At 49.4% G+C, this 17,310-nt stretch overlaps 1 protein-coding gene across 1 annotated transcript in view; it reads right to left on the bottom strand.

Moving 5' to 3' along the window:
* Positions 1 to 17,310, bottom strand: part of ZNF638 (zinc finger protein 638) — a 383,308-nt gene that overhangs the window by 313,499 nt on the left and 52,499 nt on the right. The window contains exons 5-6 of the mRNA XM_069205880.1: positions 2,766 to 3,101; positions 2,623 to 2,713 (exon numbers count right to left, since the gene is read on the bottom strand). Of these exons, the coding sequence (XP_069061981.1) occupies positions 2,623 to 2,713; positions 2,766 to 3,101 (427 nt within the window). The remainder of the gene's footprint in view (positions 1 to 2,622; positions 2,714 to 2,765; positions 3,102 to 17,310) is intronic.

The raw sequence follows: 17,310 nt of genomic DNA, 5'->3' as shown, positions 1-17,310 counted from the left end.
GTATTGCAGGTAGGTACTTTAGGAACTTTGAATTAGCAAAATAGCATATATACACTTTTCACATAAATCACATATAGCTATTTTAAAACTAGACACTTAGTGCAATTTTCAACAGTTCCTGGGGGGAGTAAGAGTTTTAGTTTTTGCAGGTAAGTAAACCACCTACGGGGTTCAAGTTTGGGTCCAAGGTAGCCCAACGTTGGGGGTTCAGAGTAACCCCAAAGTTACCACACCAGCAGCTCGGGGCCGGTCAGGTGCAGAGGTCAAAGTGGTGCCCAAGACACATAGGCTTCAATGGAGAAGGGGGTGCCCCGGTTCCAGTCTGCCAGCAGGTAAGTACCCGCGTCTTCGGAGGGCAGACCAGGGTTTTTTTGTAGGGCACCGGGGGGGGGGGGGGGGGGGAGGTACACAAGTCAGCACAGAAAGTACACACTCAGCAGCACGGGGGCAGCAGGGTGCAGTGTGCCAACACACGTCGGGGTTTCAATGGGAGACCAAGGGGTCTCTTCAGCGATGCAGGCAGGCAAGGGGGGGGCTCCTCGGGGTAGCCACCACCTGGGCAAGGGAGCGGGCCTCCTGGGGGTCACTCCTGCACTGGAGTTCGGATCCTTCAGGTCCTGGGGGCTGAGGGTGCAGAGTCTTTACCAGGCATCGGGATCTGAGGAGCAGGCGGTCATGGGGAGCCTCGGGATTCCCTCTGCAGGCATCGCTGTGGGGGTTGGGGGGGGGGGGCAACTCTGGCTACTCACGGTCTCGCAGTCGCCGGGGAGTCCTCCCTGAAGTGATTGTTCTCCACAAGTCGAACCGGGGGCATCGGGTGCAGAGTGTCAAGTCTCACGCTTCCGGCGGGAAACGCAAGTTGTTTTAAAGTTGCTCCTTTGTTACAAAGTTGCAGTCTTGGGTGAACGGAGCCGCTGTCCTCGTGAGTTCTTGGTCCTTCTAGATGCAGGGCAGTCCTCTGAGGCTTCAGAGGTCGCTGGTCCCTGGGGAGAGCGTCGCTGGAGCAGTGTCTTTAGAAGTGGGGAGACAGGCTGGTAGAGCTGGGGCCAAAGCAGTTGGTGTCTCCGTCTTCTCTGCAGGGTTTTTCAGCTTAGCAGTCCTCTTCTTCTTAGGTTGCAGGAATCTGAGTTCCTTGGTTCTGGGGAGCCCCTAAATACTGAATTTAGGGGTGTGTTTAGGTCTGGGAGGGCAGTAGCCAATGGCTACTGTCCTTGAGGGTGGCTACACCCTCTTTGTGCCTCCTCCATGAGGGGAGGGGGGGCACATCCCTAATCCTATTGGAGGAATCCTCCATCTGCCAGATGGAGGATTTCCAAAAGTCAGTCACCTCAGCTCAGGACACCTTAGGGGCTGTCCTGACTGGCCAGTGACTCCTCCTTGTTTTTCTCATTATCTCCTCTGGACTTGCCGCCAAAAGTGGGGGCTGTGCCCAGGGGGCGGGCATCTCCACTAGCTGGAGTGCCCTGGGGCATTATAACACGAGGCTTGAGCCTTTGAAGCTCACTGCTAGGTGTTACAGTTCCTGCAGGGGGGAGGTGTGAAGCACCTCCACCCAGAGCAAGCTTTCTGTCCTCAGAGAGTACAAAGGCTCTCACCGCATGGGGTCAGAAACTCGTCTCTCAGCAGCAGGCTGGCACAGACCAGTCAGTCCTGCACTGAACAATTGGGTAAAATACAGGGGGCATCTCTAAGATGCCCTCTGTGTGCATTTTTTAATAAGTCCAACACTGGCATCAGTGTGGGTTTATTATTCTGAGAGGTTTGATACTAAACTTCCCAGTATTCAGTGTAGCCATTATGGAGCTGTGGAGTTCGTTTTTGACAGACTCCCAGACCATATACTCTTATGGCTACCCTGCACTTACGTCTAAGGTTTTGCTTCGACACTGTAGGGGCATAGTGCTCATGCACCTATGCCCTCACCTGTGGTATAGTGCACCCTGCCTTAGGGCTGTAAGGCATGTTAGAGGGGTGACTTACCTATGCCATATGCAGTGTGAGGTTGGCATGGCACCCTGAGGGGAGTGCCATGTCAACTTAGTCATTTTCTCCCCACCAGCACACACAAGCTGGCAAGCAGTGTGTCTGTGCTGAGTGAGGGGTCCCTAGGGTGGCATAAGACATGCTGCAGCCCTTAGAAACCTTCCCTGACATCAGGGCCCTTGGTACCAGGGGTACCAGTTACAAGGGACTTACCTGGGTGCCAGGGTTGTGCCAATTGTGGAAACAATGGTACATTTTAGGTGAAAGAACACTGGTGCTAGGGCCTGGTTAGCAGGGTCCCAGCACACTTCTCAGTCAAGTCAGCATCAGTATCAGGCACAAAGTGGGGGGTAACTGCAACAGGGAGCCATTTCTTTACAGGTACTGCTTAAGTGCACCCTAGGGAAATCAAAAGCTGTTTATTGAATGGTTAACTGCTTGCCTAGCACAAGCAGAATGATCAGAACCAAGATTACTGGGCTCCATTCTGCCACTTCAATATATACTGCAGTATACACATACACATATATATCTGACCTTTGCGTACACATTCCGGAGCAAACACCCATTTATTATTCTCAAGCCAAGTTTAAAAAAAAAAAAATAAATAAGTCCTTGGTATGCTGAGGAACACATTACATGGGTTCCCTTCCAAGCTCCAAAGGACAGCTTTGCTTTCGAGAAAAAATTCTGACTGCTTAAGGTTACAGGCATTCCCAAAAGTGGGCAGCTGAACAAGATTTAGCAAATACAATTGTATAAAAACTTGTGTTTAAACTCACAACCGTAATTGAAAGAAGAAGAAAAAAAAAAAGATAAAAGCAGACAGTGCTATATTACCTGGAGTTCTACTTGTCTTTCTTGAAGAACGTTCACCACTTGAAGTCTTTCGGTACCTTGGACTAGCTCTTGAAATGCGCCGTGGGCTTCTTGAACGTCTTGGGCTGCGACGAACCGCACGCCTTGGGCTTCGACTTCTACTTCTCGGACGTGTGAATTTGTCAGGACTCCTGGATCGACGTAGTCTGTGGCTGGGCCCTGAAGATCTAGAATGTCTAGGGCTGTTACTGCCAGAGCCAGACCGTCCCCTTGGGGACCGATCTTGGTTTGCTTCATTTCTGTCAACATACAATTAAAACTATTTAAGCAAACAGGTCATTTCAGATTTTCTGTAAGTTCTTAGTCTAAAGAGCAATAAATAAAGCACAAATACACATATTTTCAACATCGCTCTCCAGAAACGCTGGTATTATCACTACTTCAAATGGGAATCGCTCCTTCGTGTACATTTTTTCATGGATTTGCATACTGAATGTATTTGACCTCCATTCCATACTCAATAAGGCCGAAGATAAATCTAACCTCCAACAAAAGAAATTTGGGGGTGGGGGGCGCTAAGACGTCTTGTGTTAAACGTGCTTTTCTTAGCGGTAAGTTTTAGAAGCAGGAGCTGCTAACAAATGTGGACTCGATCCTCAGAAAATACTACGACCTACATACCAAACAAACTAGAGCCTGCAAGGTTGTTTCAAGAAACTGCAAATCCAATGACAGGGGGTGGCGGGGGGTTGGGGTGCCAATCAGTAATGGGTTCTGAAATGCTTACTGTAGGAAGATGGCTCTGTATATACTATCTTAAAGTCAGAGATAGTGTGCACAGAGTCCAGGGGGTCCCCTTAGAGGCTGATAGTGGCAATAACATAATACTAATGCTCTATTTGTGGTAGTACGGTTGAGCAGTAGGCTTATCAGAGGGTAGTGTTAAGCATTTGTTGTACACACAGGCAATAAATGAGGAACACACACTCAAAGACTTACTCCAGGCCAATAGGTTTTTATAGACAAAAATATTTTTATTTATTTTAGCACCACAAGATACAGAATTCAAGAAAGTACATAAATTGTAAGGTACTTAGCATAGGTAAATATAGAACTTTGAAGTAAAACAGTAATGTACACAGTTTGGCATAAAATGTCAATAAGCTATTTTAAAAGTGGACACTGCAAAATTCAACAGTTCCTGGGGGAGGCAAGTACAAGTTAGTTTAGCAGGTAAGTAAAGCACTTACAAGTTCAGTCTCCTGGGCATAGGCAGCCCACCGTTGGGGGTTCGAGTTAACCCCAAACGCCCAGCACCAGCAACACAGGGCCGGTCAGGTGCAGAGGTCAAAGAGGGGCCCAAATAACATAGGCGCCTATGGAGACTAGGGTTGCTCCGGTTCCAGCCTGCTAGCAGGTAAGTACCTGAGTCCTCTGGGAGCAGACCATGGGGGATTTTGTAGAGCACGGGGAGGGTGGGGGGGGGGGGGGGGGGGGGGTCCCCAACAGGGACACCAAGTGCACCCTCAGCGGCACAGGGATGGCAGTGCGGTGTGCAAAGTAGGTGTCGGGTTTTGTATTAGTTTCAATGGAGGGACCCAGGGGTCACTCTGGTGATGCTGGCAGGGCACAGGGGGCTTCTCAGGCCAACCACCAACTGGGCAAAGATGAGGGCTGCCTGCTGGTCACTTCTGCACCTGTAGTTTCTTCTCGGGCCTGGAGCAGTGGGTGCAGTGCTTCTTCCAGGTGTCTGGTTCTTTGTTACCGGGCAGTCGCGGTCAGGGGGAGCCTCTGGATTCTCGCTGCAGGACTCGCCATGGGGTGCAGGGAGGTCGTCTCAGGGTGGCCACGACATGGGAGTCACCTGGGGGTCCTCATTGCAGTGTTGATTTATCTGGACAAGTGCCAGGGGCCTCGGGTGCAGTGTTGGGGGACTCGCACTTCAGGAGTGAGGCGAGAGTCCTTTTAAAGATGGTTTCTTCTTGTTGCTGTGGACAGAGCACCTGTCCATGGGAGTGTCTTGGTCCTTTGGGTTGCAGGGCAGTCCTCCGAGTCAGCAGAGGTCGCTGGTCCCGCTGGATGCGTCGCTGTTGCAGGTTCTAGTCTGGAGACAGGCCGGTAGGGCTGGGGCCAAAGCAGTGTTGTCTGTCTTCTCTTCGGGGTTTTCAGGCCAGCAGTCCTTGTTAGGTCGTCAAGAATCTGATTTCCTGGCTTCAGGGTAGGGCTGGAGGGCAGTAGCCAAGGCTACTGTTCCCGAGGGTGGCTACACCCTCCATGTGCCTCCTCCTTTTTGGGAGGGCTTACATCCCTAATCCTATTGGGCTAAATCCTCCAAAGCAAGATGGAGGATTTTCTACAGAAGGGGTCACCTCAGTTCAAGACACCTTAGGGGCTGGCCTGGCTGGAGGGTGACTTCTTTGTTTTTCTCATTATCTCCCCGGACTTGTCACCAAAAGAGAGGGCTGTGTCCAGGGGGGATATTGGGCGGGGAGGTGTTGGGGGGAGGTGGGGGGGGGGGGGCGCATCTCCACTAGCTGGAGTGCCTTGGGGCATTGTAACATGAAGCCTGAGCATTTGAGGCTCACTGCTAGGTGTGGGTTTAGTATTCTGAGAAGTTAGGTACCAAACTTCCCAGTATCCAGTGTAGCCATTATGGAACTGTGGAGTTCGTGTTTGACAAACTCCCAGACCATATACTCTTTATGGCTATCCTGCACTTGTCTAAGACTACAGACACTGTAGGGGCATATTGCTCATGCAGCTATGCCCTCACCTGTGGTATAGTGCACCCTGCCTTAGGGCTTTAAGGCCTGCTAGAGGGGTGACTTACCTATGCCACAGGCAGTATTTTGTGTGCATGGCACCATGAGGGGGATGCCATGTCGAATTTGCCTTTTTCTCCCCACCAACACACACAATCTACAATGGCAGTGTGCATGTGTTAGGTGAGGGGTCCCTTAGGGTGGCACAACATGCTGTAGCCCTTAGGGACCTTCCCTGGTCACAGGGCCCTTGGTGCCTTTTACAAGGGACTTATCTGTGTGCCATGGTTGTGCCAATTGTGGTTAGCAGGGTCCCAGCACACACTCAGTCAAGTCAGCATCAATATCAGGCAAAAAGTGGGGGGGTAACTGAAACAAGGAGCCATTTCCCTACAACTACCAAATATCAAGTCTACCATTCCACAGTACTCAGAGTTTACAAAAAAGTCCAGGACTGGTACCAAACACTACAGGAGTGAAAACCTAAGAAAATTCACCCGATATCAAATTGCTAGACTCTCCTAAAGATATGATGTAGGAAGTTGGCTCTGTATGTGCTATTTCAAAGTAAGGAATAGCATGCACAGAGTCCAAGGGTTCCCCTTAGAGGTAAAATAGTGGTAAAAATAGATAATACTAATGCTCTATTTTGTGGTAGTGTGGTCGAGCAGTAGGCTTATCCAAGGAGTAGTGTTAAGCATTTGTTGTACATACACATAGACAATAAATGAGGTACACACACTCAGAGACAAATCCAGCCAATAGGTTTTTATATAGAAAAATATCTTTTCTTAGTTTATTTTAAGAACCACAGGTTCAAATTTAACATGTAATATCTTGTTCGAAAGGTATTGCAGGTAAGTACTTTAGGAACTTCAAATCATCAAAATTGCATGTATACTTTTCAAGTTATTGTCAAATAGCTGTTTCAAAAGTGGACACTTAGTGCAATTTTCACAGTTCCTGGGGGAGGTAAGTTTTTGTTAGTTTTACCAGGTAAGTAGGACACTTACAGGGTTCAGTTCTTGGTCCAAGGTAGCCCACCGTTGGGGGTTCAGAGCAACCCCAAAGTCACCACACCAGCAGCTCAGGGCCGGTCAGGTGCAGAGTTCAAAGTGGTGCCCAAAACACATAGGCTAGAATGGAGAGAAGGGGGTGCCCCGGTTCCGATCTGCTTGCAGGTAAGTACCCGCGTCTTCGGAGGGCAGACCAGAGGGGTTTTGTAGGGCACCGGGGGGGACACAAGTTGACACAGAAATTTCACCCTCAGCAGCGCGGGGGCGGCCGGGTGCAGTGTAGAAACAAGCGTCGGGTTTGTAATGGAAGTCAATGGGAGATCTAGGGATCTCTTCAGCGCTGCAGGCAGGCAAGGGGGGGATTCCTCGGGGAAACCTCCACTTGGGCGAGGGAGAGGGACTCCTGGGGGTCACTCCTCCAGTGAAAGTCCGGTCCTTCAGGTCCTGGGGGCTGCGGGTGCAGGGTCTCTCCCAGGCGTCGGGACTTTAGGTTCAAAGAGTCGCGGTCAGGGGAAGCCTCGGGATTCCCTCTGCAGGCGGCGCTGTGGGGGACAGGTTTTGGTACTCACAGTATCAGAGTAGTCCTGGGGTCCCTCCTGAGGTGTTGGATCGCCACCAGCCGAGTCGGGGTCGCCGGGTGCAGTGTGGCAAGTCTCACGCTTCTTGCGGGGAGCTTGCAGGGTTCTTTAAAGCTGCTGGAAACAAAGTTGCAGCTTTTCTTTGGAGCAGGTCCGCTGTCCTCGGGAGTTTCTTGTCTTTTCGAAGCAGGGGCAGTCCTCAGAGGATGTCGAGGTCGCTGGTCCCTTTGGAAGGCGTCGCTGGAGCAGGATCTTTGGAAGGCAGGAGACAGGCCGGTGAGTTTCTGGAGCCAAGGCAGTTGTCGTCTTCTGGTCTTCCGCTGCAGGGGTTTTCAGCTAGGCAGTCCTTCTTCTTGTAGTTGCAGGAATCTAATTTTCTAGGGTTCAGGGTAGCCCTTAAATACTAAATTTAAGGGCGTGTTTAGGTCTGGGGGGTTAGTAGCCAATGGCTACTAGCCCTGAGGGTGGGTACACCCTCTTTGTGCCTCCTCCCAAGGGGAGGGGGTCACAATCCTAACCCTATTGGGGGAATCCTCCATCTGCAAGATGGAGGATTTCTAAAAGTTAGAGTCACCTCAGCTCAGGACACCTTAGGGGCTGTCCTGACTGGCCAGTGACTCCTCCTTGTTATTCTCATTATTTTCTCCGGCCTTGCCGCCAAAAGTGGGGCCTGGCCGGAGGGGGCGGGCAACTCCACTAGCTGGAGTGTCCTGCTGGGTTGGCACAAAGGAGGTGAGCCTTTGAGGCTCACCGCCAGGTGTGACAATTCCTGCCTGGGAGAGGTGTTAGCATCTCCACCCAGTGCAGGCTTTGTTACTGGCCTCAGAGTGACAAAGGCACTCTCCCCATGGGGCCAGCAACATGTCTCGGTTTGTGGCAGGCTGCTAAAACTAGTCAGCCTACACAGATAGTCGGTTAAGTTTCAGGGGGCACCTCTAAGGTGCCCTCTGTGGTGTATTTTACAATAAAATGTACACTGGCATCAGTGTGCATTTATTGTGCTGAGAAGTTTGATACCAAACTTCCCAGTTTTCAGTGTAGCCATTATGGTGCTGTGGAGTTCGTGTTTGACATACTCCCAGACCATATACTCTTATGGCTACCCTGCACTTACAATGTCTAAGGTTTTATTTAGACACTGTAGGGGTACCATGCTCATGCACTGGTACCCTCACCTATGGTATAGTGCACCCTGCCTTAGGGCTGTAAGGCCTGCTAGAGGGGTGTCTTACCTATACTGCATAGGCAGTGAGAGGCTGGCATGGCACCCTGAGGGGAGTGCCATGTCGACTTACTCGTTTTGTCCTCACTAGCACACACAAGCTGGCAAGCAGTGTGTCTGTGCAGAGTGAGAGGTCTCCAGGGTGGCATAAGACATGCTGCAGCCCTTAGAGACCTTCCTTGGCATCAGGGCCCTTGGTACTAGAAGTACCAGTTACAAGGGACTTATCTGGATGCCAGGGTCTGCCAATTGTGGATACAAAAGTACAGGTTAGGGAAAGAACACTGGTGCTGGGGCCTGGTTAGCAGGCCTCAGCACACTTTCAATTGTAAACATAGCATCAGCAAAGGCAAAAAGTCAGGGGGCAACCATGCCAAGGAGGCATTTCCTTACACAACCCCCCCCCAAACGAAAGAGGATGAGACTAACCTTTCCCAAGAGAGTCTTCATTTTCTAAGTGGAAGAACCTGGAAAGGCCATCTGCATTGGCATGGGCAGTCCCAGGTCTGTGTTCCACTATAAAGTCCATTCCCTGTAGGGAGATGGACCACCTCAACAGTTTAGGATTTTCACCTTTCATTTGCATCAGCCATTTGAGAGGTCTGTGGTCAGTTTGAACTAGGAAGTGAGTCCCAAAGAGGTATGGTCTCAGCTTCTTCAGGGACCAAACCACAGCAAAGGCCTCCCTCTCAATGGCACTCCAACGCTGCTCCCTGGGGAGTAACCTCCTGCTAATGAAAGCAACAGGTTGGTCAAGGCCATCATCATTGGTTTGGGACAAAACTGCCCCTATCCCATGTTCAGAGGCATCAGTCTGCACAATGAACTGCTTAGAATAATCTGGAGCTTTGAGAACTGGTGCTGAGCACATTGCCTGTTTCAGGGTGTCAAAGGCCTGTTGGCATTCCACAGTCCAGTTCACTTTCTTGGGCATTTTCTTGGAGGTGAGTTCAGTGAGGGCTGTCACAATGGATCCATATCCCTTCACAAACCTCCTGTAATACCCAGTCAAGCCAAGGAATGCCCTGACTTGAGTCTGGGTTTTTGGAGCTACCCAGTCCAGAATAGTCTGGATCTTGGGTTGGAGTGGCTGAACTTGGCCTCCACCTACAAGGTGTCCCAAGTAAACCACAGTTCCCTGCCCTATCTGGCATTTGGATGCCTTGATAGAGAGGCCTGCAGATTGCAGAGCCTTCAAAACCTTCCTCAGGTGGACCAGGTGATCCTGCCAGGTGGAGCTAAAGACAGCAATATCATCAAGATAAGCTGTGCTAAAGGACTCCAAGCCAGCAAGGACTTGATTCACCAACCTTTGGAAGGTGGCAGGGGCATTCTTTAAACCAAAGGGCATAACAGTAAACTGATAATGCCCATCAGGTGTGGAGAATGCTGTCTTTTCTTTTGCTCCAGGTGCCATTTTTATTTGCCAGTACCCTGCTGTCAAGTCAAAGGTACTTAGAAATTTGGCAGCACCTAATTTATCAATGAGCTCATCAGCTCTTGGAATTGGATGAGCATCTGTCTTGGTGACAGAATTGAGCCCTCTGTAGTCCACACAAAACCTCATCTCTTTCTTTCCATCTGTGGTGTGAGGTTTGGGGACTAAGACCACTGGGCTAGCCCAGGGGCTGTCAGAGCGCTCAATGACTCCCAATTCCAGCATCTTGTGGACTTCCACCTTGATGCTTTCCTTAACATGGTCAGACTGTCTAAAGATTTTGTTCTTGACAGGCATGCTGTCTCCTGTGTCCACCTCATGGGTACACAGGTGTGTCTGACCAGGGGTTAAGGAGAAGAGTTCAGGAAACTGTTGTAGGACTCTCCTACAATCAGCTTGCTGTTGGCCAGAGAGGGTGTCTGAGTAGATCACTCCATCTACTGTGCCATCTTTTGGGTCTGATGACAGAAGATCAGGGAGAGGTTCACTCTCTGCCTCCTGATCCTCATCTGTTACCATCAACAGATTGACATCAGCCCTGTCGTGGAAGAGCTTAAGGCGGTTTACATGGATCACCCTCTTGGGGCTCCTGCTTGTGCCCAGGTCCACCAAGTAGGTGACCTGACTCTTCCTCTCTAGTACTGGGTAAGGGCCACTCCATTTGTCCTGGAGTGCCCTGGGAGCCACAGGCTCCAGAACCCAGACTTTCTGCCCTGGTTGGAACTCAACCAGTGCAGCCTTTTGGTCATACCAAAACTTCTGGAGCTGTTGGCTGGCCTCAAGGTTTTTGGTTGCCTTTTCCATGTACTCTGCCATTCTAGAGCGAAGGCCAAGTACATAGTCCACTATGTCCTGTTTAGGCTCATGGAGAGGTCTCTCCCAGCCTTCTTTAACAAGGGCAAGTGGTCCCCTTACAGGATGACCAAACAGAAGTTCAAAGGGTGAGAACCCTACTCCCTTCTGTGGTACCTCCCTGTAAGCGAAAAGCAGACATGGCAGGAGGACATCCCATCTCCTTTTGAGTTTTTCTGGGAGCCCCATGATCATGCCTTTTAATGTCTTGTTGAATCTCTCAACCAAGCCATTAGTTTGTGGATGGTATGGTGTAGTGAATTTATAAGTCACTCCACACTCATTCCACATGTGCTTTAGGTATGCTGACATGAAGTTGGTACCTCTGTCAGACACCACCTCCTTAGGGAAACCCACTCTGGTAAAGATACCAATGAGGGCCTTGGCTACTGCAGGGGCAGTAGTCGACCTAAGGGGAATAGCTTCAGGATACCTGGTAGCATGATCCACTACTACCAGGATATACATATTTCCTGAGGCTGTGGGAGGTTCCAGTGGACCAACTATGTCCACACCCACTCTTTCAAAGGGCACCCCCACCACTGGAAGTGGAATGAGGGGGGCCTTTGGATGCCCACCTGTCTTACCACTGGCTTGACAGGTGGGGCAGGAGAGGCAAAACTCCTTAACCATGTTGGACATATTGGGCCAGTAGAAGTGGTTGACTAACCTCTCCCACGTCTTGGTTTGTCCCAAATGTCCAGCAAGGGGAATGTCATGGGCCAATGTTAGGATGAACTCTCTGAACAGCTGAGGCACTACCACTCTCCTAGTGGCACCAGGTTTGGGGTCTCTGGCCTCAGTGTACAGGAGCCCATCTTCCCAATAGACCCTATGTGTTCCATTTTTCTTGCCTTTGGACTCTTCAGCAGCTTGCTGCCTAAGGCCTTCAAGAGAGGGACAGGTTTCTTGTCCCTTACACAGCTCTTCCCTTGAGGGTCCCCCTGGGCCTAAGAGCTCAACCTGGTAAGGTTCAAGCTCCAAAGGCTCAGTTCCCTCAGAGGGCAGAACATCTTCCTGAGAAGAGAGGTTCCCTTTCTTTTGCTGTGTTGCAGTTGGTTTCCCAACTGACTTTCCTTTCCTCTTGGTAGGCTGGGCCATTCTTCCAGACTCCAGCTCTACTTGTTCACCCTGTGCCTTGCATTGTGCTCTTGTTTTCACACACACCAGTTCAGGGATACCCAGCATTGCTGCATGGGTTTTTAGTTCTACCTCAGCCCATGCTGAGGACTCCAGGTCATTTCCAAGCAGACAGTCCACTGGGATATTTGAGGAGACCACCACCTGTTTCAGGCCATTGACCCCTCCCCATTCTAAAGTAACCATTGCCATGGGATGTACTTTTCTCTGATTGTCAGCGTTGGTGACTGTGTAAGTTTTTCCAGTCAGGTATTGGCCAGGGGAAACCAGTTTCTCTGTCACCATGGTGACACTGGCACCTGTATCCCTCAGGCCCTCTATTCTAGTCCCATTAATTAAGAGTTGCTGTCTGTATTTTTGCATGTTAGGCGGCCAGACAGCTAGTGTGGCTAAATCCACCCCACCCTCAGAAACTAGAGTAGCTTCAGTGTGGACCCTGATTTGCTCTGGGCACACTGTTGATCCCACTTGGAGACTAGCCATACCAGTGTTACCTGGATGGGAGTTTGGAGTGGAACCTTTCTTGGGACAGGCCTTGTCTCCAGTTTGGTGTCCATGCTGTTTACAGCTATGACACCAGGCCTTTTTGGGATCAAAGTTTTTACCCTTGTACCCATTGTTTTGTGAAGAGGCTCTGGGCCCACCCTCCTGTGCAGGTTTTTGGGGGCCTGTAGAAGACTCTTTACTATTTTTAGTTTTGGTTGTCTCATCACCCTTCTGCTGGGGAGTCTTTGTGACCCCTTTCTTTTGGTCACCCCCTGTTGAAGTCTTGGACACCCTTGTCTTGACCCAATGGTCCGCCTTCTTTCCCAATTCTTGGGGAGAAATTGGTCCTAGGTCTACCAGATGCTGATGCAGTTTATCATTGAAACAATTACTTAACAGGTGTTCTTTCACAAATAAATTGTACAGCCCATCATAATTACTTACACCACTGCCTTGAATCCAACCATCTAGTGTTTTCACTGAGTAGTCAACAAAGTCAACCCAGGTCTGGCTCGAGGATTTTTGAGCCCCCCTGAACCTAATCCTGTACTCCTCAGTGGAGAATCCAAAGCCCTCAATCAGGGTACCCTTCATGAGGTCATAAGATTCTGCATCTTGTCCAGAGAGTGTGAGGAGTCTATCCCTACACTTTCCTGTGAACATTTCCCAAAGGAGAGCACCCCAGTGAGATCTGTTCACTTTTCTGGTTACACAAGCCCTCTCAAAAGCTGTGAACCATTTGGTGATGTCATCACCATCTTCATATTTAGTTACAATCCCTTTGGGGATTTTCAACATGTCAGGAGAATCTCTGACCCTATTTATGTTGCTGCCACCATTGATGGGTCCTAGGCCCATCTCTTGTCTTTCCCTCTCTATGGCTAGGATCTGTCTTTCCAAAGCCAATCTTTTGGCCATCCTGGCTAACTGGATGTCCTCTTCACTGGGGCTATCCTCAGTGATTTCAGAGGTGTTGGTCTCTCCTGTGAGGGAACCAGCATCTCTGACTATTATTTTAGGAGTCAGGGTTTGAGGGACCCTGTTCTCCCTAGATAGGACTGGTAGGGGGGAATTGTCCTCCAAGTCACTATCCTCTTCCTCTGAGTTGCCACCCTCAGAGGGGTTGGCCTTTTCAAACTCTGCCAAAAGCTCCTGGAGCTGTATTTTGGTAGGTTTGGGGCCCATTGTTATTTTCTTTAGTTTACAGAGTGACCTTAGCTCTCTCATCTGTAGATGGAGGTAAGGTGTGGTGTCGAGTTCCACCACATTCACATCTGTGCTAGACATTTTGCTTCTAAAAGTTGGGATACTTTTTAAGAATCTACAACTAGTTCTAGGTTCTAATTCAAACTTTTACAAACTTTTAAACTCTAAAAGAAATGCTAAACAGGATCTAACACAAGGCCCTAGCAGGTCTTTTAAGAATTTAGAAAACTTTTCAAATTGCAAAAATCAATTTCTAATGACAATTTTGGAATTTGTCGTGTGATCAGGTATTGGCTGAGTAGTCCAGCAAATGCAAAGTCTTGTACCCCACCGCTGATCCACCAATGTAGGAAGTTGGCTCTGTATGTGCTATTTCAAAGTAAGGAATAGCATGCACAGAGTCCAAGGGTTCCCCTTAGAGGTAAAATAGTGGTAAAAATAGATAATACTAATGCTCTATTTTGTGGTAGTGTGGTCGAGCAGTAGGCTTATCCAAGGAGTAGTGTTAAGCATTTGTTGTACATACACATAGACAATAAATGAGGTACACACACTCAGAGACAAATCCAGCCAATAGGTTTTTATATAGAAAAATATCTTTTCTTAGTTTATTTTAAGAACCACAGGTTCAAATTTAACATGTAATATCTTGTTCGAAAGGTATTGCAGGTAAGTACTTTAGGAACTTCAAATCATCAAAATTGCATGTATACTTTTCAAGTTATTGTCAAATAGCTGTTTCAAAAGTGGACACTTAGTGCAATTTTCACAGTTCCTGGGGGAGGTAAGTTTTTGTTAGTTTTACCAGGTAAGTAGGACACTTACAGGGTTCAGTTCTTGGTCCAAGGTAGCCCACCGTTGGGGGTTCAGAGCAACCCCAAAGTCACCACACCAGCAGCTCAGGGCCGGTCAGGTGCAGAGTTCAAAGTGGTGCCCAAAACACATAGGCTAGAATGGAGAGAAGGGGGTGCCCCGGTTCCGATCTGCTTGCAGGTAAGTACCCGCGTCTTCGGAGGGCAGACCAGAGGGGTTTTGTAGGGCACCGGGGGGGACACAAGTTGACACAGAAATTTCACCCTCAGCAGCGCGGGGGCGGCCGGGTGCAGTGTAGAAACAAGCGTCGGGTTTGTAATGGAAGTCAATGGGAGATCTAGGGATCTCTTCAGCGCTGCAGGCAGGCAAGGGGGGGATTCCTCGGGGAAACCTCCACTTGGGCGAGGGAGAGGGACTCCTGGGGGTCACTCCTCCAGTGAAAGTCCGGTCCTTCAGGTCCTGGGGGCTGCGGGTGCAGGGTCTCTCCCAGGCGTCGGGACTTTAGGTTCAAAGAGTCGCGGTCAGGGGAAGCCTCGGGATTCCCTCTGCAGGCGGCGCTGTGGGGGACAGGTTTTGGTACTCACAGTATCAGAGTAGTCCTGGGGTCCCTCCTGAGGTGTTGGATCGCCACCAGCCGAGTCGGGGTCGCCGGGTGCAGTGTGGCAAGTCTCACGCTTCTTGCGGGGAGCTTGCAGGGTTCTTTAAAGCTGCTGGAAACAAAGTTGCAGCTTTTCTTTGGAGCAGGTCCGCTGTCCTCGGGAGTTTCTTGTCTTTTCGAAGCAGGGGCAGTCCTCAGAGGATGTCGAGGTCGCTGGTCCCTTTGGAAGGCGTCGCTGGAGCAGGATCTTTGGAAGGCAGGAGACAGGCCGGTGAGTTTCTGGAGCCAAGGCAGTTGTCGTCTTCTGGTCTTCCGCTGCAGGGGTTTTCAGCTAGGCAGTCCTTCTTCTTGTAGTTGCAGGAATCTAATTTTCTAGGGTTCAGGGTAGCCCTTAAATACTAAATTTAAGGGCGTGTTTAGGTCTGGGGGGTTAGTAGCCAATGGCTACTAGCCCTGAGGGTGGGTACACCCTCTTTGTGCCTCCTCCCAAGGGGAGGGGGTCACAATCCTAACCCTATTGGGGGAATCCTCCATCTGCAAGATGGAGGATTTCTAAAAGTTAGAGTCACCTCAGCTCAGGACACCTTAGGGGCTGTCCTGACTGGCCAGTGACTCCTCCTTGTTATTCTCATTATTTTCTCCGGCCTTGCCGCCAAAAGTGGGGCCTGGCCGGAGGGGGCGGGCAACTCCACTAGCTGGAGTGTCCTGCTGGGTTGGCACAAAGGAGGTGAGCCTTTGAGGCTCACCGCCAGGTGTGACAATTCCTGCCTGGGAGAGGTGTTAGCATCTCCACCCAGTGCAGGCTTTGTTACTGGCCTCAGAGTGACAAAGGCACTCTCCCCATGGGGCCAGCAACATGTCTCGGTTTGTGGCAGGCTGCTAAAACTAGTCAGCCTACACAGATAGTCGGTTAAGTTTCAGGGGGCACCTCTAAGGTGCCCTCTGTGGTGTATTTTACAATAAAATGTACACTGGCATCAGTGTGCATTTATTGTGCTGAGAAGTTTGATACCAAACTTCCCAGTTTTCAGTGTAGCCATTATGGTGCTGTGGAGTTCGTGTTTGACATACTCCCAGACCATATACTCTTATGGCTACCCTGCACTTACAATGTCTAAGGTTTTATTTAGACACTGTAGGGGTACCATGCTCATGCACTGGTACCCTCACCTATGGTATAGTGCACCCTGCCTTAGGGCTGTAAGGCCTGCTAGAGGGGTGTCTTACCTATACTGCATAGGCAGTGAGAGGCTGGCATGGCACCCTGAGGGGAGTGCCATGTCGACTTACTCGTTTTGTCCTCACTAGCACACACAAGCTGGCAAGCAGTGTGTCTGTGCAGAGTGAGAGGTCTCCAGGGTGGCATAAGACATGCTGCAGCCCTTAGAGACCTTCCTTGGCATCAGGGCCCTTGGTACTAGAAGTACCAGTTACAAGGGACTTATCTGGATGCCAGGGTCTGCCAATTGTGGATACAAAAGTACAGGTTAGGGAAAGAACACTGGTGCTGGGGCCTGGTTAGCAGGCCTCAGCACACTTTCAATTGTAAACATAGCATCAGCAAAGGCAAAAAGTCAGGGGGCAACCATGCCAAGGAGGCATTTCCTTACATATGACAAAGAATTTCTAAGCTAAATCCAGGGATCCATAGACCACTCATCCATAGGACTGTCAGTTAGACAGCCCATGAATCTATCATTAGGAAAATACTGCCTTTTGTAAAAGAGTAGCCAGCAGACAGCCTTCTCTCCAAAAAGCACATTGTTCGGCAGTTTTTGTTCGCAAAATAGAACCTCAGTTCTATTCCGGAACCCAGCCTTCTGGAAAGGAGACCACAGCGCTGGCTTTTTTTGGGGGGGGGGGGGGGAGATTTACAGCCACAGTATAAGGATGACTCACCACCAAGAATTTCTACATGTAAATGAACTTCTATCCAACAATAAAGAAGTTGATTAACCCACACAGTGAGCCAAAATACCAGTAAAGATACAACTGAATAGCCCCAAAAAAAAAAATGGAAGGAAGGATTTTGGAATGGCCAAGTCAACTCCCAGTGTGCAAACTAGGGAGATGCTTCAGCATCTAAAGACAGCAGCAAATATACAAATACCCTTAAACACTTCCAGGCCCAAGTAGTTTTGTAAGTAAGAGCGGGCCAGAATTCCTCCAGGTGTAATAAGACTAAAACAAAACGTTTAATTTAAGCTATTGCTGCTAAAAGGAATTCTTGCGATGTTGGTCTATTTGTTATGAGGTTAGATGTTATTACTTTTAGGGCATTTTAAGGATTAGATCAAGTTCAGTTATGTTTCAAAATGTAAAAGTACTGAATCAATGGTGGACTAACTTTTTTTATACTACTGTAAATCATCTTATACAACCTAAGGTCTGTAAGTA

Source organism: Pleurodeles waltl, chromosome 1_2 (assembly GCF_031143425.1).
Source record: "Pleurodeles waltl isolate 20211129_DDA chromosome 1_2, aPleWal1.hap1.20221129, whole genome shotgun sequence".
In the NCBI taxonomy this organism is placed as follows: domain Eukaryota; kingdom Metazoa; phylum Chordata; class Amphibia; order Caudata; family Salamandridae; genus Pleurodeles; species Pleurodeles waltl.
The sequence above is the reverse complement of the archived record's forward strand: the minus strand, read 5'-3'. Positions and strand labels throughout refer to the sequence as shown.